The sequence below is a fragment of the Mus caroli genome, unplaced genomic scaffold (assembly GCF_978045245.1).
Source record: "Mus caroli unplaced genomic scaffold, Mus_caroli_1 scaffold_13, whole genome shotgun sequence".
In the NCBI taxonomy this organism is placed as follows: domain Eukaryota; kingdom Metazoa; phylum Chordata; class Mammalia; order Rodentia; family Muridae; genus Mus; species Mus caroli.
Genome location: NW_028227268.1, coordinates 72,140,488 through 72,162,082, shown reverse-complemented (window position 1 = coordinate 72,162,082; position 21,595 = coordinate 72,140,488). Strand labels below are relative to the sequence as shown.

Below are 21,595 nucleotides of genomic sequence, written 5' to 3'. Positions count from 1 at the left end.
TTATATTCTTTGATGATATAAGTATGATAGATACCTTTTTTAAAGACTAGAGAGTTTGTTGTTTCTAAGATGAAGAGACTATTTAGAGGAGTAATTGAAATGGAAAGAGAACTACAGTAAAGAAAAGACTGCTGACCTAGTAGAACATGTGTGACCTTAATAGTTAATAGTACAGTCAAAGATATGCTACACATACTCTGCACAATATAGTACCTCGACATCTGAGAAGACAGAAGCAGAAAGCTCACCTTGCTCTCTACTCTGAGCATAGCATGAGATTCTCCTGCAAGAATTGATCCCATCATACCCAGAGAAAAGGAAGATCATTTTCTCTTAAGTCCTGGGGTCGCAGAGAAGAGCCCGAGAAAACAGATCTTGCTATGGCTCCACACCCAGTGTATTACTATTAGACCACACCCTCTTTGTTCAGTTACATTTCTCCAGGAGGCAGAAGGAGAAATGGCGAGGTCCCACAAGGCAGTTCAAGGGCACATCCCAAATGACCTAAGCCCCACCCATAACACTTCCAAGTAGTTCGATCCTGGGAATTAGCATCTCTGCCACTAACTTGAAACATACTTGTCCTGTCTGCCATAGATCGCCCACCACCTCCATTATTATTTTCCTGGTCCTTATGAATGTTTTTTCTTAACAACTATTTTAGTAATATTTTATAAAAAACTATGAATCTTTTTTTTTAATTTGGCTTGTTTTGATGCTGTTAGATCACAGCCAGATCAGCTCTCCCCCATTATATCCAACAATATTTTATCCAACAATATAATAACATTGTTACTAACAGAACAGGGAAACTATTTCTTTGTAGTTTTTTTTTTCTTCTCATCCTAACCATGTTGTTTCTAAATAAAAATGCATATGATAGACGTTTAAATTTCTGAGCAGGAGCACACTCTTAAGAACCCCACAGCCAGAGTTCAGTGTAACAGCCCTTGCCTGTGGCCCCAGCAATCAAGCGGCAGATACAGGAAGATCATGCATTGGAAATGGGCTGAACAGTGAAGTCCTGACAGGATGGGAGGGAGGGAGGAAAAGAGAACAAAAACCAAACCAAACCAAAAAACCCTCAAAAAGTAGGCTATTAATTGGCCAAGCTCTGGTACTAAAAAGGTCAAAGGCTTTGTAACTTAGAACAGTACAGAGGCTAGAAATAAACATTTCTCTTAACTCTTATTCAGGACTTTCATGGAAACTTATATTTCAAAATGAGAAAGGTCTTTACATTTTTATGGGACATGATAGTAATGAAATAACTTTATAACCTGAGAAAGACAGACCTATTAAGTTATATCTTAAGGCTTTGAATGGCTGACTACAACTTGATTTTGAAAAACATGTTAGGCTGAGTAATACTTTTACCATTTGTAGCAAACTATCTGGCCAATTGTCTGGCTCTAAGAGCAGACCTAGGCTTTCCATTGCTCACTAAGAATATTTTTTTCTCAGACCCCCAAACTTCTCCCTGTGTGTAAGAGACAGTTTCTCAAGCTGGGGGTTAAGTCACCTTTTCAAATCAGTCATTCTATCTTCATGATCTTCATGTCTAACTTCTTATAGCCTAGACTACAGGTGCTGCTCAAGATCTCTGATGGTCTAACTCAGCTTTCACTTCAAGTACCAATTCTCTTTAGCAGGATCCCTCCACACGAGGAAGGCTCTCTCCCATTCTTCCTACAGATGCTGGATCCACACTTCCTCTGGGCTTTTTTTTTTTTTCTGGCAGTACTCTTTACTTTTATTTTATGCATATAAGTGTTTTGCTTAAATGTATGTATGTCTCCCTCATGCATGCCTGATGCCTGCAGAAGCCATGAAAGGAATTCAGATGCCCTAGGACTGATTTACAGACAGTTGTGAGCTTTGGCAGTCTCTTAACTTTGCCTTCTCCTTCCTGTCCAGATGTTGTTACCGTTCTGTCTATTGTACAGATGTGGATGATAAAATTTTCTGGGGCTGGAGAAATGGCTCAGCAGTTAAGAGCTCTGGCCGCTCATGCAGAGGACCTGGATTTGGTTTCCAGAACCCGTGTGGCAGCTCACAACCATAACTAGGATATCAGATGTCCTCTTCTGACCTCCTCAGACACTGAGAACACAAGTTACATCTACATGCTGGCAAAACACTCATATACATAAAACTAAGAAGAAACCTGACTAACACACAAACGCACACATTATACAGGTTGGCCAATCTAGACTTATTTCATCCATGCACCATCAGAATTGGGACACGTGCTGGATGCACAATGCATACCTATAACCTAACATTTAGGAGGCCAGGAATTTTGTCCTATGTATGTCTGTGTGTGGTGTGCAGGTTTGGGGGTTCATCTGTATGGTGTGAGTGTAGGGGGCGGTTGAGGTTGGGTGTCTTGCCTAATTGTTCTCTCTCAATTCATCTTGACAACTGTAGCTAGTCTGCTTGCTCCAGGGTAACTAAGACAAGTATTTAACACTTGTTAAATACTATTACTATTATTTATATGTGTTAAATACCTAGATGTCATCTATGCAGTTGTCTTCCTGGCCTCCTAAATGTTAAGTTATAGGCATGCATCATTGCATCCAATATGTGTTCCAATTCTGATGGTGCATGGATGAAATAAGTTTAGATTGGCCAAGGGTAACTACTCAGGACATGGCTTCATAGTTAATGTTTCAACTCAATGAAGGAGAATAATTCACAGCCCAAAATTAGAATATGTGTATTAAATGTGGGAAGTTAGGAAATTAGAAGAACAAAATTAAAGACAGTTCTCTTTCTTTCTCTTTAATAAAAACCATGCAGTTTGACAGTAGCTTAGGAAAAGACAGTACGAGGTAGTTTTTTTGTTTTGTTTTCCTTTCTTTAATTCTGCCCATTGATTTAAAAATGCATATATTTTAAGTATTTACTATTAAAATATTACATGTAGTAAGTATGCTAATAGCTGGTATTCCTTTTTCTAATGACAAATCAACACTCTTGAACTCAGATTTTTCTAGTGTTTCTATATTGCATATTTTATATTATGTGGATGAGATAAAAAGGTGTTTCTGTTACCTTATAAATGGCCATTGTCAATGTCTGCTACAGTTAAGTGTCTGGTCTTAAAAAGTGACTGGCAGGTATGAAATTTTCTCTGTTAATTATTATATGACCACAGTCTTATTCTTGTATTCTCAATATCCCATAGGACTAAATTAATAAGTTTCCTCATAGTCACTATAGTTATTGTCAATATGAAGAATATATTCTCTGAGGAACTTTGGTTAATTGTTTACTCATGCAAATCTGTGTTCAAGGTGTCCTCTTCGATATGAATTTTATAGTGATTGGTTAGGGAGGATCTCTGGCTGAAGAGCTTGCCACAAGCACTACACTCATAGGGTTTCTCTCCTGTGTGAATCCTCTGATGGGCAATAAGTGAGGAGCTCTGCCTAAAACTCTTCCCGCACATGTTACATTTAAAGGGTTTCTCTCCTGTGTGAATCCTTCGGTGTTGAATAAGAGCTGCACTTTGACCAAATGACATCCCGCATTCCTGACATCGGTACGGTTTCTCTCCGGTGTGGATCCGCTGATGGTTGCTTAGGGATGAGTTACACCTGAAGGTCTTGCCGCACTCATTACATTTATAGGGTCTTTCTCCAGTGTGCATTCTCTGATGTTGGATCAGAGCTGAACTTTGTCGGAAGGCTTTCCCACAAACTTTACATTTACATGGTTTCTCTCCAGTGTGAATTCTTTCATGAATAATAAGAGTTGAATGGGAACTTAAGCCTTTGCCACACTCATTGCAATTATACAATTTCTCTCCCGTATGAATTATTCGGTGTCTATTGAGTCTTGAGATAGAAGTGAAGCCTTTCCCACACTCATTGCATCTGTAGGGCTTTTCTCCAGTGTGGATTCTTTCATGCTGAATAAGCGATGCACTCTGACTGAAGGCCCTACCACACTCACTGCACTTGAAAGGTTTCTCTCCGGTGTGGATCCTCTGATGATAACGAAGGGATGAGCTAGACTTAAAGGTGTTGCCACATTCGTTGCACAAGTAGGTCTTCTTTCTGGAATGAATTCTCTGGCATCCTGAAAGGGAAGTGGATGCCTTCCTTCCTGGGTTATATTTATGAGGATTTTCTCGGGCATGGATTTTTTGGTGCAAAAAAAGGCCAGACCTTCTGCTAAAAGATTTTCCACATTCTTTGCATGTATAGGATTTTTCCAAAGTATGAGTTCTTAGGTGCTTGCAGAGGGATGCACTATGGCTGAAGGCCTTTCCACACTCTTTACATATATAGGGCTTCTCTCCAGTGTGAGTTCTTTGATGTTGAATAAGGGCAGAACTTTGGCTGAAAGCTTTCAAACAGTCTTTACACTGAAATAGTCTCTCTCCAGTATGGTTTTTCAGATGTTTGTGAAGGGATGAGTTGTGAATGAAGGCTTTTTCGCAAGTACTACATTTATAGCGTTTCTCTACTGTCTTGAGTTTTGGTTGACTAAGTAAAGTTGAATTTTCCTTGAGGCTATTTCTTTGTGTTTTTTCTCTTGCAATCTTTTGCTTACCAATTGACTTCAGGCCAACGCTTGGACCAAATTCAAAATTCTTATGGCTTTTATCTATAGTAAGAATTTTTGTATGGGTGATTGAAATTATTTCTAAGCTTTCATTTGTATCCTGTGTCCTAAAACTGTTGTCAGGTCTGCCGGATTTTCCTGAGGTGAAGTCCCAGGCCTCATCCCTGTTGAGTTGTTTTCTCTTTAATTCCTGAAACAATGACTCTTTAGTTTGAGTTGATTTTGTGGTTTGAAGACTGCTATGACATCCTGGAAGAAAAACCAAAATTACAGTGATAGCTGTGGTTAGCTCAGATTAAATTTATAGGAAGAATGTTAATGTTACCTAATTAAATACTACATGCCTATAGATATTAGCAAGAAAGAAGAAATGGAAAATAAACACTTTATAAGATACTGGATGAGTGCCAATCAATTGGAGTGAACAAAAGGATAAACAAGCTCACTTAAGGAGGTGAGAGCTAGAGTAACCAGGAGAGGGTTAGAGAGGCACAGACTGGGAAGTGTAGCCTGGTATGGAACTCATGAATTATGGTGCTTCTGCCATTCTTTTTTCATTTTGGATGTATTAACCTCTCTTTTCTACATGTTAGAGTCCTTACCAGCCTTCCAATGCAGTGCAGGTAACTCCTCTGTTGCATCTTTTCCTGACTGAGTCTAACAATCCACAGCCCTCCTCTTATTCTAGCACTTATTACAAGATGCAGCAATATGTCACTTAATGACAGGGATGTGCTCTGGGAAATGTGGCGGGTCATTCTCATGTAAGCCTCCCAGAGGATATGTGACACAAATCTAGATGGTGTAGACAGTGCATGTGACAGACTTTGTGTCTTGATGCAATCAAAGGATACGGCAGACAAAAGAGGTATGCAGCTGCTGCCCCGCATCACAGTGCCTCCTTAAGCTTTCTTCCCATGAGGACAAGCAGACTTTAATACACAACATTAAAATACAAACCCAAAGCACAGTGACTAAAGTCACTGCTATTATCAAATATTATGTACTGTAATAATTCTAATACTATACTTTTATACTTCTAGCAACCCAGGATTTTTTTTTTACATCAGCATTGCTGCAAACACATAGATGGTACATTCTGTTAAGTTTTATTTATTCAGTGTGGAGAACAGGGCTCACAGCGATCTACATGCTTCTGTCTCGTGAGCACTGGGATTAAAGGAGCACGTGGCCACTTTAACTAGCTTGCATTGTGTTGCTTTATGTTTCTAAAGTTAGATTTATGTGTTTTACTTTCTGTATGTCTTCTTGTATGTGCATCTGTATGTACAGAAATGCATACTAATCGCCTGCAGAGGTCAAAAGAGAACATCAGAGTCTCTGGAACTAGAGTTATGGACAATTGTGAATCACATGGTGTTGTGAGTGTCCAGGACACAAGTGCTCTTAACCTGGCTATCCGTGTTATACTCTCATGGCACACCATTGTATATGCAGCTCATCATTTGCTAGAATATTATTGTACAGTGCACAAGTACATTATACGTATTTAAAGAAGCAGTCAATGAGACTCTGTGTCACACAGATAATAAAGATAAACAGGACTTGAGGAATACCTCAACAGCATGATAAAATTCAAACATTTTAGTCCTAAAGCCAATCATTTTGTTAATGAAGAGACATTAAGTATATTTCACTGCAATCAAGAATGAAGCCAATATATCCATTTCCCTACTATCCAGCTGTAAGGAACTATTAATTATTGCAGTTGGACAATTAAATTAGAGAAGTTGAAAGACTGCCTGTATTTGCTGATGATATCACATCTCTTAAAACTGATTTCATGAAGAAGCATATATAGAATTGGCACACAAGAGTATTGTTATAAAGAATAAGAGGAATACAGGAAATTTGAAAAACTATATGAGTGAATTTTTATAGGCATCTTGAATGAAAATGCTACTCTTGGATGTTACAACCCCGTGTTCTGAAAATGCCACAAAAGTCAGGATATAGCTCAGAATTTCTCAGTAGCAGATGACATCCAGGGCCAGATAATTCTCTGTCTTTGGGACTATGTTGGGGTGACCTTTCCTCACACTGTAATAAGGTGTGTCTCTGCATTTTTGATTGTTACTATATACTGGCAGAGAGCTATGTCCTGGCAGTATTTGAGTGTTGTCATTTCCTATCTCTAGGTTTTCTATTTGTAAATGCTTGCCCATCCCACCTGCCCAAAAGAAGATGGTCAGATAGCCCGCAATGCCTAAGGCAACCAAAGAGATGGACCAGATGCTGTCTTACTGCTGATTGGTTATAATAAAGAGCTGACAGCCAATGGCTGGGACAACATGTAAGGAGGCAGAACTTCCAGGCAGGTGGGGACACTGGAGGGATGCAAGCAGAGTCAGGAAAATTGAGACCTGCAGGGAGAAAGCAGAAGGAAGACTAAAGTGGGGCAGGAGGTAAAGAGCTAGCCACATGGCGGGGATGCAGGCCAGGAAGGCAGGCTAAGTTAGAACTTAGCTAAGAGACTACTCCAGCCAACAGCTTTAAACTATATAGTCTTCACTTCATGCAAGACCTCAATCTCAGCATCATGTGAAGGCAGAGAATGCCCAGACTATAAAACAAGTGTAGAAGAGAAAAAGTGAACGTCAGACAATATGACATCTCTCATGGTGTGAAGTACCATGATTCTATTTCCCTCCCTGGATGGCAAGTGTATCTGTAAAATCTGTCCATTAGATTTCAAAACCCCGGAGCCTGTGCAGCATCAACAGGAAGGCTTGAGCGGGAAACTGAAGTGCATTTCATGCAGCAGCAGCTACCCACCTTTCAGCAGCCAGCTCCAAGGAGCAAGCTGCTAGCATCCCTACAACAGCCGTACAACCAAGAGGCAAGAAGGACCAGCTACAAAGCAGGGTGGGGCGGGGCTCCACTTTTATCTCCACCCGACAATTAGGGGGGCAGTGTCCTTCCCCCTTTGCTTGCCCCTCCCCTGATTTTTAAAACCAGACACATTTGTCGCTTATCATAACTAAAGAGAAAAATCACCCATCACCCCAGCAGGCCCTGGGAAGTGGAAGATTCGGATGCTTACATTTTAATAAAAAATGACAAGGCAGGGGACTGGAGAGGGGGCTCAGTGGTTATGAGCGCTGGATGCTCTTTCAGAAGTTCTGGATTCAATACCTAGCACCTCACCTGGCAACTCACAACTGTCTAAACCTCCAGTCCCTGGGGAGCTAGCACTCCGTTGTGGCTTTTGTGAGCCCTGCACCCATGTGGTGCGCAGACATTTTTGCAGGCAGAACATCCAAACACATAAAAATGAAAACAGTTTTTTGTTTGTTTGTTTGTTTGATTTTTAATATCACAAGGTAGAAGACAAACAGGAAAATAGGTCCCTTCAGAGGAAGGGATATGGCTGGAAGTGTAACTCACTGGTAGAGCACCTGCCTAGCAAGTGCAAGGCCTGGCTCTCCAGCACTACAAAACAGTTGCCTTGGTAGTTTCCACAGAATTTCTGTATTTCTCCAAACAAAGGTTTCAAAGATAGACAGCCGTGGTCTCTATATCAGAAACTGTCACTTTAGACTGAAAAAGAAGGGCTCTCGTATTCAGGGTCTATCAGAACAGGGTCTATAAGAACAATAGTCAACCTTCCAGCTCTTCCTTAATCCTCAGTGTCTGACCTGACCCAACCTCAGCCCTGTCTCCCAGTTCCCCCACTCCAGGCTCTAAGCCCTCAACTCTTCCTGTTAAGGGCAGGGAGACAGTGCTGGGCCCATCTCTGGGTGTTTATGTCTCCTCAGGGTTGGGATTCAGACCCAGGACAGGCAGCTGAGGTGCTTAGCTTGCATATCCAGGTTCTCCCAGCATCCCTCAGTCCCACCTGTTCCAGGCAAGGCTGGCTTACCTGAACTTTCTAACTTCTCTCCCAGGAGCTCTTCCCTATAGAATTCAGATGTTTGGCTCTCCTCCCCCACCTCTGCATTTTCTCTCTTCCTACTCAAGCTCCTTCCCCCCCCCCCCCCGTCTCCCTCTCAATGGCTTCCCTTGTTGTCCCCACTAAAATATCCGGGATCATAAAATTCTCCTTAAACTTCTTAGCTATCCCTGTTATCCACAGGCCAAAGCTCTTAGCACAGTACCAAAATCTAGTGAGGCCACCCAAGCTCATTTCCTTTGTCTCGATTTCATATATATATATATATATATATATATATATATATATATATATTCTGTGCAGCTAGAAAAAAATTACTTCCAATATACCCTTAAATATGCTGACTTCTTGTACATGAAAGGCAGCTCTCCTCAGAAACAAAAGGGACCATAGACAGGAGGGGAAGCTAGGGGCTGGGAGCCTGGGATTTTCCTTTCCCATCATTCCATGAGGATCAGGTACCTGAAGAGGTCTCTTGTTGAGGGACAGGCCAGTCTAAGGCTTTCTGGAGAGCCTGATGAATGGAAAAGGAACATAGTCCCTTATCGGAAGTGCTTGGCAGAGCCGGTAACGGCCTGGGGTCCGGGCTTTGGCAGAACGTCAGCTTCAGATATGGAGAAGCCAGTTCTTCTGACGCCAAGGGGCTGTGGTTCTCAGCCCCAAGGTCACTGTGCACTCAATCTGTGACATTCTTAAGATACCCTGCATTCCCCTTGTGCAAATTGCTCAATTAGCTTCCCACTGACTCCATCTCATTGTGTCATAGCTGTCTGCTCACTCTGTCCAATTTCCCCCACAGACGGTATACATTAGATGCAGTATTTCCTAATAAACTTGCTTGGAATAAGACATTCCTGACCCCAGCCTTCCTATCTCCTTTATCTTCTCATCCCTTGGTCCTTCCCCCTAGGATTCCTGTCACTGAAAAGCAACTTGCTGGTACAGCTCAGTCTCCAGGCACTGAGGCTACCCTCTGTTCTTTCTTTTTTTTTTTTTTTAAAAGATGTATTTATTTATTATATGTAAGTACACTGTAGCTATCTTCAGACACTCCAGAAAAGGGCGCCAGATATTGTTACGGATGGTTGTGAGCCACCATGTGGTTGCTGGGATTTGAACTCTGGACCTTCGGAAGAGCAGTCGGGTGCTCTTATCCACTGAGCCATCTCACCAGCCCCCTACCCTCTGTTCTTATTTTGCAGAGATTCTGGGGTATTTCAGGCCCACCCACTTACCAAGAGGGGAGCATCCATGACTTTCTTTCTCTGATTTCCAGGGTTCTTCTCCTTGTTGCAACACGGAGATCATCTTTGGTTTGGTAAATGGGAATCCTAATCGCAAACAAAAGTAGCAATAACACTAAAAATATTTGGTCTTGTTTTAACGTGGACAAGCATTAGATGCGTGGGGAACCCAGCTACACCTCTACTGGGTACTTAAGCTTTTCCTTGTCATGTGACAGGATATGTCAGGCAGAGGCCAAGTGGTTCACAGGAGAGAAATGGGAGAACTAATTGCACATTATGGAAATTCTATAAACGGGCAGCTTTAGCATTCTCGAAAAGGGCTGTTGGGTGTGCAGATAGAATAAATACAGACAGGTATCTGTGAAGAGGACTGTTTAAAGCGAGAAACCATTTGATTTCTTTTCAAGAATAGTGTGCACAGCATTTGACTGGAAAAAGAAGTGGGAAAGGCAGGAAACAGGAGAGGGGGGCTGAGGGAAGACTTTGTTTACAGGCAACACAGAATAAATATAACATGAAAACTGCTGCATCAACACTGGAGGAATTTCTACTGTCAAGTTGCAGACAGCAGGGAACAGTATGAGTATCAACCCCCTATGTTCTCCTATTTGGGGCATTTAGACACCTGGAAATGGAAAAAAAAGTTTCAATATTTAATAGAGATCTGGTTTGTACAGCCCTACAGCAAACCTCAGCTAGAGTGTTTTAATGACCATAGTCTTCATTCGGGGAAGAAGGCACCGAGGTCTCGCTTGTGAGTCTCTGCCCACAGGGCACTCTCTTACCCAGCGAGGCCAGGTTGCTGTAGTTCTCCAGCATCACCTCACGGTACAGGCTTCTCTGAGAGGGGACCAGCTTCTTCCACTCATCCCGGGTAAAGAGCACGGCCACGTCTTCAAATGTCACCGACACCTGTGAGGAAAAGCCGTTCCAACTCAGCAGCCTCATACAGCACGAGGGAGGTGACAGTGTGGAAGGTGGACAGGCGATCATGAAATGATGTCACTGAGGGTTCTGAAGAGGCTAGGTCATCTACCATTTAGTCATCAATTCAACCGGTGACAGACACACAAACAACAGCAGTGAGTCAGATCCTGGCTTTCTGTACAGGGATTGTGGCCAATAAGCGCAAGGACATCATGGTAATTAGAAGTTCTTCTGGCAAAAGGTCTCTTGGGTTCTTGGTTTTTGAGACAATCTATGAAGCTCTGAGTGGACTGGAACTTGGTATGGTGGACCAGACTAGCCCCAACCTCGCAGAGATCTACCTGCCTCTGCCTCCCTGGTACTGGGATTAAAACCCTGCACCACCATGTCCAGCAAGATTTTTTACTCTGCTTTTTCATATGCATGCAATGCCTGTAGGAAAAATAACTTTCTATGAAGAGAATATAAACGATAATCTTTGCTTTAAAGACTTTCCGAGCCGGGCGTGGTGGCGCACGCCTTTAATCCCAGCACTAGGGAGGCAGAGGCAGGCGGATTTCTGAGTTCGAGGCCAGCCTGGTCTACAAAGTGAGCTCCAGGACAGCCAGAGCTATAAAGAGAAACCCTGTCTCGAAAAACCAAAAAAAAAAAAAAAAAAAAAAAGACTTTCCGATCTAATCAGTACACAGGCATGTGTAGAAATCATTTCAACAATGTAAAAAAAAAAAAAAAGCTGTGTAGCTGGTCTGGTAAGGCCCACACACCATCTCCTGCTTCGGTCCTCACTCCAGAGACAAGAATGTGAGGTCAGCACTGCAACTGAAGATTTCCACCTTAGAGCAGATACCACGGGGGTGGGGGTGGGGGTGGGGGATAGTCTCAGTGAAGGAGATGGAGAAGGCTCACACACACAGGGATGGAGGTTCAGGGCATGAACACAACTTGACTCTCCTGGATGGAATGTAAAGGCTTAAGACAATGGAGTTGCCCAAATCTCAGCCTCTTATGGGTCCAAAGATAACCTGACCGATCCTACAAGGGGATGCTGTTATTTTTATTTTATCGGTAAGGAAACTGAGACACAGAAGTTAGACTTACTGATTCAAGGCCCATAGATGGTAACAGAGGGGGTAGGGTAAAAATCAACTGTCTTGAGCCTCACACTGTGCTTACTAATTTTCTGCCAAATATCCCACGAAACCCTCTTTATGGCTTCTTGATAAGTTGTCTCCTTGCTCTCAGAGTGAGGCTCCTGACACTGTGTTCCCTGCAGTGTGGCTTTCCCCTGTCCACGCAGCAGCTCACCTCGATGGGGGCAGCTCTATATTCCCGCACCTCCAAATGACAGGTCAAGAGTAGTTTTCACAAGAATGGTACAATCCAAACCTAGGATCCATAGAGTATAGTAGGGGAACCACGGGATGGAGGAGCGCCGCAAACAATCTTAAGGGCAAAAAGAAATAGATGGGCAATCCAGGTGAGGGCTGAGAAAAATAAACATGAGGGAAGCAGACCAGAAAGGACTTCTGCCAGCTGTGTCCCTAGTGATAACGGACATCTGCATGTCGCTGTCAATGTAGTAAGCGCAACAAACCGGGATCAGCCAACAGCAACTCAAATACTGTGAGCGAGCTGTGCAGTGTGCTTCCTAGACAACCAGCTCCTCCATGGGCACCAAGTCCTGGTGAAGGCTGTACTGGTTGGAGAGCCTCACTCTGGAAGGAAAACCAAAACCATATAAAATACTCCTTCTGCCATGAACTGAGACGGCAATGCGCTCACCTGAGACTTCCCTTCCCTTTGCTCTGGAGCCATGCTCTCTTTCTGGGCTTTTCTCAAAGATGGGTACAGTATCCAAAAATGTGATCTGAGGGAAGAAGAAAGAAAGATTGCTTCGCACCCCTCAGAAGCCGCATCTCTGAATGCGTCCCACCAGCTGAGCCTGGCGCTTCTGCTTCCAGAACGGAAAGCGGGAGCTGGGGGCGGGCGGCAGAGAATTGACAAGTCACCACTCTTCTGGTCTCTAGATTTCCAGAAACAAGACTCAGGCGACACTGGATTGCATGTCACCGAGGAGACTCACTATGCCTCCGCGAGTCAGGCATCACCCTATGCTGTTCACCACAGCTCAGTTGGCAGTGCCAGCCCCCTTCAGATCAGAGTGCACTGAGGCCAGAGTGCAGCCACAGTGGGAACACAAACGTTTTCCACCCGTTCAAATCTGTCCACGGGCCCACTCCATGTGCAGCCCACCCAACTGCTCTGCTGCTGTCAAGGGATCAATTTCCACATCCCCAGAGAAAACTCCAGAAAGGGGACCAGAGTGACTCATGGCGGCCCACGCTGAAGTCGCCACAGGCCTCCGTGTCCTCCAGCCTGGCCGCTCACCTCCCCCCAGCTCCCGCCACGCCTCATGAAGGCTCGCAGCTGCCAAGCTTGGATACTCAGACTGGGGAGCTAGATCAGAGCAGCGAATCGAGCCACAGACACCCGGCGGCCTGATGGAGCTCACAGGGGGCGGGGCTGGAGGGGGGAGTAATGAGGATGGCTGATGCAGAGGCCTCTGGGAAATGTAGTTTACCTCGGGACTCAAGGATTCTGGGATATAAAGTTGACCGCTTTGGTGCGCAGCTGCAGTAGAGAGCCCCCCTCCCCAAACTCCCAAAAGGCTCTGTGAAGTCTTAGATGTGGTATGCATTTTAATTCCATTTGTGTGGATGGGGTAATGCCAGCGGCCAGCGGCCAGCGGCCAGAAACAGACTGGCAGTTACATACTAACATCATGTTGTAAGCCTTTTGAAATAAATCAAAGAACAAAAGGGACATCACTTGGTAAGCAGTGGTTTTTAGTAGGATAAAGAGTAGACAGTGAGCTGTGGAAATAATTATATATTGATTTAGACTCAGAGGGTGTTACAGGAAAATGCGAAAGAAAGGCTAGCTGAAACCTGGCGCTCTGGGATTTAAAATAAAAATGAATGAATGAATGAATGAATGAACGAACAAACGAATACATGAATGAATGAATGAATGAATGAATGAATGGAGAATGGTAGATGAAGACACCTGATATCGACCTCTGGTCTGAGTACAATGTACAACACACACACATACACACACACACACTCGAAAGCATAGAAAATATGATTGTGGAAGCCATAGTATGGCAGTGTGACACACAATACAGTACATCCCTATATCCACATATCTTCATTTGCAAATATTTATTGCAATGAGTCATTGGTCTGGTTCAAGATCTCTGGCTTCTATGACACCATCAATGTTGGACCCTCACTGAGACTCCTCCCAATTATCCTGTTGTCATCCTATGTGTTAAAGATCCTGTAACAGCTTTGGATCGGCAGGACTGGCCCTTTCATGTGCCCCAACAATTCACACATGATACAGATTTTTAGGGAGGGACAACCAGAGCCCTGGATCTGGGCCTGGGTGGCAGCTGAGCTGGTGAGCTCAATGGTTGCCCCTTATCTGAATCACCAGGGTAAACCCTCCAGCACTGTTCAGCAAGGCCACAGTCAGCAGGAGGCAGGATCACCTCTCCTACTCCCATGCCTTTGGGTCAGCTCACCAGCACCTTTGTCATCAGGGCATCTTCACTGTGTTGCCCAAATGAGCTATAGGGCCTGCTCTCCAGAGTGCTGCAGCCAGTGAGGAGGCAGGACCGGCTCTCCTACGTCTCATGCCCTCCAGGTGCTACCTCAGATGGTAAGGGACAGGGTAGGGGAGGGTATCACCCCCCTCCCCTGTCACCCAGGCCATTGAAATTCCTCTTACAGAATAAGGTGTTCACAGGGGCCAGAGTTAAAAGGATACAATGAAAAAGGGAGGAACAGAGGCAAGGATACATATTGAATGGAATTGCAAGCAGTTCACATCAGATCAAAGAAACACAAAGTTACTCTTAATTACAAATAGAAACATTATTTAACAAGGACTTAACTAGGGACAAACAGAAACTTACTAACTAGGATTTAACACAAGACAAACATAAACTTCTTAATAACTATGAGAAGCCTTGTCCTGTAAAGACTTAACACAGGACAACCAGGAACTTCTTTTTGACTGTCTTAACTGCAAACAGAACTCAAGGTTCTGCAAGGTGTAGTTTTCTGTTTTTGCCTCCCATTACTTTCTGAGATACTCTTTCTTGTTCTGGTCTCATGGCACCAGCGTGAATGAATATTCTTAGCTCCTACTCTCTGTAGCTCCCGTTAACCCAATACTGTAAGCGTTCATTACAGTGACAGGAATTTGCTAATTCTCCTGCAGCAGAACTGTCTTCCTGATGAGCCCTTTGGCGGCTTATAAAATGCTGGTGTTGCTCGAGACTAACTCCTGGGGTCTTCTCATCACTGACTCTTGAGTTCTCCCTATTATTATTTTAATTGCCTTCGATTCTCCAATATTCTCCCAGTTTTCTTCTGAGTTCTGGTAATCCTCCAGATATGCCCTCTGAACTCTGTCATCCAGTTTTTTTTTGTTTTTGTTTTTGTTTCTTTTTGAGACAGGGTTTCTCAGTATAGTCCTGGCTGTCCTGGAACTCACTTTGTAGACCAGGCTGGCCTCGAACTCAGAAATCCACCTGCCTTTGCCTCCCAAGTGCTGGGATTAAAGGTGTGCTCCACCACCGCCCGGCTATCATCCAGTTTTAATAGGGGCTGAGAGAGGGTCTCAAGTAGCCACTCTCAGATTTGTTATACAGACAAGATGAGCCTTGAACTCAAGGTGCTTCTGCCTCTACCCCCCAGTTGTAGGGATAGAAAATCTGACTTGCACAGAGGCATTCTAAAGATTGTTGTTTTTATAAGGACTTCTACATGGGCAGTTGAGTAGTATTTCACTGTCACAGTGCCCTGGAGCAAATATTTTTGGGGTGTATTGTGGTTAACCACAAACTGACCTTGAGGCAATAATGGTCTTGCTCTGAGTTGTTGAAGAATATTTGATCATATTATGAACCCCAAGATTGAGAACTGGAAAAACCTGTTTCTTGTTGTGGTGTGGCTCAGTCCTAGCACACACCTTTAACCCAAAAGCCGCCGCCTTCTTCTTCTTCCTCCTCTTCTTCTCCTTCTTTCTCCTCCTTTTCTCCTTCTCCTTCTCCTTCTCCTTCTCCTTCTCCTTCTCCTTCTCCTTCTCCTTCTCCTTCTCCTTCTCCTCCTTCTCCTCCTCCTCCTCCTCCTCCTCCTCCTCCTCCTCCTCCTCCTCCTCCTCCTCCTCCTCCTCCTCCTCCTTCTTCTTCTTCTTCTTCTTCTTCTTCTTCTTCTTCTTCTTCTTCTTCTTCTTCTCTTTTTTGAGACAGGGTTCTCTGTTGTAGCCCTGGCTGTCCTGGAACTCACTCTGTAGACCAGGCTGACCTCGAACTCAGAAATCCACCTGCCTCTGTCTCCTAAGTGCTGGGATTAAAGGTGTGCACCACCACTCCCCAGCAACTTCTGCTTTCTTTAAAAAGTCAGCTATGTCAAAAAGGTATTTTTCCTGAAGCAGATACAAGTAAAAGAATGTTTTGCTAAAACAGACACATGAAGGAACGTTTCACTAAAGCGGACACAGGGGAAAGGAAGTTTTACTAAAGCAAACACGTAAAAAGACACCTGATGAAAGATTCTTCACTAACAACACACATATATTGATTCACCTTACACTGCATAGCTGAGCTCCATTTATTATGACAACATAGAGAAAAGCACACCAAAAGACATTTGGTGATGTTCTGGCAGCATCTTGCTGTTTCCACGGACTCAGGCCGATTGACAGAGTGATGTCAGCTGATACAGACTCACGAAGTTTTACTGAGACACATGGTGAGACAAGACCTGTAGAGGACATGTAATGTTTAGAGGGATATAAATAAGACTCAACGGACAGAGACAGGGACTTACTTGCATAGCTAGCTTTACAATGTTTCATTGGTTGCACATCTTCATCTTCACTGATTTTCACATGAAGAGATGCATGGCAAAGAACTCCTGGTGTTCCTAGTGGTCCTGGTTCCTCCTGCTGACTTTTGCTGACTCCGCAGAGACCTGGCTGTTTCTGCTGAGTCATGCCACCACTGCTGATTCTTGTTTGCTATCTCAACACTACTAAACTGGTCTACTAGTATATTCATGAACTGTTTGTGAGTAGATAGAGCTGCTACTGATTTCTATGAACTAAACTGCTGATTTCCTGACAACACAGATTAGATTTGTTCTAATGACCAATTTCTAACCAAGTCCACTTTTCCCATATCCTAATAACCTTTCTTTCCCACTACCTCTGGTGGGTGGTGGGCAAGAAGGAAGGTTAAAGCATTTTTAAAAAGTCTTATTAAAATTAAGATTTTAAAAATCTAAACTACACAGGAGCTACCTGGCATTTTTGGATACTTCTAAAATCTAGAGCTCCAACAGTCTCTAAGTGTACTTTTCTGGTATTGGTGGTCCCTGAGTTCCTTTCTTCTTATTCGCCTATTCTTTGAAAACTTCATATATGTATATGATATAGTTTGATGATAACCAGTTTCCTCTTTCTCTTCCGACTTCTCCGAGATCCCCTCATACCTTCACATCTTCTTCTTTATAGCCCACTGAGTCCAGTGAGTGCTGGCCCTGTGTGCCTCTGTGTAGGTCGATCCACTGGGGCATGGCAACTTAGGAGAGGCCATAAACTGCAGATACCTCTCAGCTAGGCTTGAAGACTCACAAGCCTCTCCCATCCATGCTGCAATGCTGATGGGCCTGATTTCATGTGGGACTTGTGCAGGCAGCCACAGCCACTCTGATTCCCTCGGCTGTGTCCACTCCAGAAGACACTGTCTCACAGCTGTCCTTACCATAGCTCTGGCTTTCCCCAGATGTCCTCTGAGCCTCGGGAGGAGGGGTGACATACACATCCCATTTGGGGCAGAGCACTCATACTTCAGGGTTCCATTTGCAGAGAAAGTGTAGGCTCTTGACTAATTCACTGCTTCCAAAGCAATCTCCTGGGGGCTTTGCTGCTTTCCAGAAAATACGGTCTGCAGAAATAAACAAGGTTAGCAGATTTTTAGTTTTTATTTATCTTTTGGAGTTTGACACCTGTCAGTGTACTCGATAAGATCTGATAAAGTCTCTTTTAAAGAGGCTGAAATACAGGCTGGAAAGAAGACTCAGTAGTTAAGGATGCTTGGTGCTCTTGCGGAGGGCCTGGGTTCAGTTCCCAGGGCTCATATGGTAGCTCACAGCCAGTGTAACTCCAGCCCTAGGGGTTTCAATAACCTTCTATGAACCCCGTGGGCACCTGCACTGCAACATGTGCACATAATTTAAAAATAAATAACGTATATGAAGCTGATTGCTTGGATGTCTTTATGGAGCTAAAGGAGCACCAAGGTTCCTGGTTAGTCTGGGTCTATTTGAACAATTTACCAAGACCTGGTAGAGTTTTGTTTTCTAATGCTATGTCTTGTCATTGTTGTTGTTGTTATACTTTACCACTGGGTCCTTAAAACCATCTAGGTGGCAAAAAAAGTAATCTTTAAAGAATTTAAGGAATTAATTTAAGGAATTAACCACTCCAGGGTTTTTGGATGTTGCTTTTAGGGACTTATAGCTTGCCCCATGGCTCCTTTAATTTTTAACTCTACCACTGTGCCATATGACAGTCAGGATTTTTCTGGTCCCGTGGCTTCCATTGGAGCGTAGGGAATGTTTCCGCCTCTGATGATGCTCCTCTTCTTTGCAGGTGGTTCACTGGCTACAACTCATCCTCTTGGATCTCTATGGTCTCTCTGATCAAAAGGACAGGTGGCTTAGAGGACAAGGGACAAAAAAAAAAAAACCCAAGCTTTTAAAAAATTATTTTTAAAGTTTCTTTATGCTCATTTGTTTAAGCCTCCAAGTTTTGGTTGTTGAGCACCCAGAAGGACACTTTAATTAGTCTTGAAGTAGTGGGTTTTAGCTTTGACTTTTCTGTAACACTTACAAAGCTTAGGAATTGCCTTGGGTGGGAAATCTGAGCGATGTTACACTACCCATCCCCCCTCCCCCAAGACAAAGCCCGCATAAGTGGAGGCAATACAAGGGAAATCGGGTCCCCATGGACTGGTTTACATGGGACATGAGAGGAACTGGTCATCACCTGCTGAAATACCCATGGGTATCAGGGACTGGAAGACCATGGAAGGGCAGGTGTGCTGAGGTAAGGCCCCAAGAGAAGTGGTGTTTGGTGTCCAGTTCACTGGGTCAGGAAGGACACTGTTTAATTCATAACAGTGGCAAAATTACAGTTGCAAAGTAGCGATGAAAATAATGTTATGGTTGGGGGTCACAGCATGAGGAACTGTGTTAAAGGGTCACAGCCATAGGAAGGCTGAGAACTACTGTCTTAGAGTGTGCAGTGTACACTTCGGACTTGATGATATACTGTGTACTAGTGTAATATGCTATATTATATGGGAGATGGGGGCAGGGAATTGTCATTTGGTCCAGGGCCTTTTCCCAGACAGTACAGTTGATAGAAAGGCAAGGGTCTGGAACCTATCACAACAGGAGACCATGAGGCAGTCATGACAGGCAATAACATGGACCTTGTTCCCGTTATTGGTTTTGTTTTTGTTTTTGTTTTTTTGTTTTTCAGCTTGACACAAACTAGGGTCATCTAGGAAGAGGGAAATTCAGTAGAGACAATGCCTCATCAGACTGGCCTGTAGACGAGCCTTGGGGCTTTTTCTTGGTTGGTGATGTGGCTGGGCTGGGCCTCTGTGAGCAGTGCCATCCCTGGCAGGTGGTCCTGGGCTGTATAAGAAGCAGGCTGAACAAGCTGGGTGGAGCAAGGACGGTGAGCGGAGTTCCTCCAGTCTCTGCTTCAGTTCCTGCCTCTGGGCTTTGTCCTTGGCTCTGGTCAGGATGTGTAAGACAAACTCTTTCCTCCCCAAGTTGCTCTTGGTCATCATGTTTACCAGTGATAGAAAGCAAACTAGGAAAGCTTTGCCTACTTTGGCCTCATTCGGGCAGAGCAGTGCAAGCTCCTCACAGAGTCTCAGAGATGGGAAGATGTGCAATGGCCCCACAAGAGCAGCAGCCGACCCCAGGATGACACTGAATAAACGTTGAATGGCTTCAGGAAATGCCAGTGTATTATAGAAGGCTAGACTAATGCCCTCCAACCATCTCACTGTACACAATGTTGCCCTTCTTATGAAACAATCAAAAGACACAATGTGGTCCTACCATGGTGTGTTGGCCCTTGCTAATGCACCCCCACCCCACCCCAGAGCTAAGAACAATTGTGACTGCTTAGAATGGACAGTGCTGGGGCCTTCCATGATCTTACCCATCTTCTGCAAGTATATATATATGTGTATATATATATATGCATATATATACATATGTGTATATATATACACACAATACACACATATATATACATATATATGCATATATAATGCTAACCTTTGATGGCTTTATAAATTTGGAAAAGCATCTTAAAGAACAGCAATTGTTGGATGAAGATCCTGATGTCAGGACTCAGTTACTTCCGTACAGTTTTTTGTTTTTTTCTTTCATTTAAAGAGACAGAGTCTTACTATGTAACCCTGGCTGGATTGTAACTTACTATGGAGTCCAGGCCAGTATCAAACTCAGAGACCTGCTTATTTTATTCCTCAAGAGTGTGAGAATTAAAGACATGTGCCACCATCCCCATAATACTCCCCTATAATCTCTTGGCCATAAACTATAAAGCCTATTACCATTATTGGTGGTTGCGTGCCAAGCCTCTATTACCAAAGACACCATATGCTTTGGTTTCAGGACGTTGAGAAATCAGGCTGAGATTAAGGGGAACGTTTCCTTCCTGCTGGGTGACTTTTAGAAGACATTGTGCAAGATCCTCGGGAAGAATTGTCATGGGTGGTCCTGCTCGGCTTATTGCACTACCAACTCGCCAGGCAGAAATCGCCTGCTCATGAAGTCATGGCATTACTGTTGTTGGCGCACCTAACTGCTTTCTGTTTGGATTCGGGCCCACTCCCTAGAAGCTCATTCACTTCTGATACCATAAGGCAAAGCCCACGGAGGAGGTTGCCATAGGCCGCACTGGGCGAAGCAGCTGCTGTTTTGTTTAGTGGATGGGAGGTACCTGTCAATTTCCCTTCTGAATATTTGTGTTTATGCCCGTATTGGTTACGATTGTCAACCTCAGTCGTGGAGGGAAGCCTTTCGTCACGGGTGGTATATTGCGGAGACTCATAACCCATTCGGGTTCCAAGTTATGGATGCGCCACAGTGGTCCAAAGCTCAGTTATAGTTGGAGGAAAATAAGCAGACCTCCCGTCTCCTTCAAAGCTTGGGCAGTTGGGGGCGGGAGTAAAGGTTACAATGTAGTGTTCTTCCTTCAGAGGGAGGCAGCAGGTTCATAAGATGTGGGAAATAAAGGAAACTTGCGAAGCATAGGGAGCTTAAGGTTGAAGGGTTCACAGGTGCCTTCTCCAAAGTTATAAAAGCAGTGGACAGTTGACGGGGAGAGGTGATTGCAAATTGTACAGAAAGCCTCCACCGTGCCAGTTTCACGAGGCATCAGCTGAACCAAGCTGGACTTTTTGTTGACTTATTTGCCTTTGAGTTACCCATACTCCAGCTGGAGAAACCCCTTTCTTATGCTCCGATAAGAAACCCCAGTAAACTCACTGGCTTGCTTAGTCAGACTTCGGGAGAATCGTTTCTTTGTTTTGTTATATTGGGTGAATACACATAAAACTCCATGAAAAGTCACACAATAGAGATTTTTAAAAAGAGATTATTATAGATAAGTACACTGTTGCTGTCTTCAGACACACCAGAAGAGGGTGTCAGATCTCATTACGGGAAGAGCAGCCAGTGCTCTTATCCTCTGAGCCATCTCGCCAGCCCCACAATAGAGGTTTTGACGTGATAAGAATTGGGCT

General features: G+C 43.9%; 1 protein-coding gene across 2 annotated transcripts; it reads right to left on the bottom strand.

The window, feature by feature from the left end:
* Window positions 1–2,781: 2,781 nt before the first annotated feature.
* On the bottom strand, window positions 2,782–13,163 carry LOC115029026 (zinc finger protein 354B). 2 transcript variants are annotated; one of them, XM_021177504.3, is made up of 5 exons: window positions 13,054–13,163; window positions 12,448–12,532; window positions 10,524–10,650; window positions 9,727–9,822; window positions 2,782–4,827 (listed from the first exon to the last, which is right to left on the bottom strand). In XM_021177504.3, the coding sequence occupies exons 2-5, from the start codon at window positions 12,478–12,480 to the stop codon at window positions 3,278–3,280; spliced, it is 1,806 nt and encodes a 601-aa protein (XP_021033163.1). In that variant the 5' UTR covers window positions 12,481–12,532; window positions 13,054–13,163; the 3' UTR covers window positions 2,782–3,277. The 2 variants fall into 2 exon arrangements, with proteins under 2 accessions (XP_021033163.1, XP_085686172.1); XM_085830046.1 differs by lacking the exon at window positions 2,782–4,827 and adding an exon at window positions 8,816–9,005.
* Window positions 13,164–21,595: the final 8,432 nt, after the last annotated feature.

Bases quoted from the DNA above. Each gene is read 5' to 3' on its own strand.
- LOC115029026 (XM_021177504.3), bottom strand. From the start codon at position 12,480: ATGGCTCCAGAGCAAAGGGAAGGGAAGTCTCAG. The intron at 9,823-10,523 runs GTAAGAGAGTGC...GTTTGCGATTAG, and splicing joins CAGCAACCTGGCCTCGCTGG to GATTCCCATTTACCAAACCA. The intron at 4,828-9,726 runs GTAAGTGGGTGG...TTTTTCTTCCAG, and splicing joins TCATGGATGCTCCCCTCTTG to GATGTCATAGCAGTCTTCAA.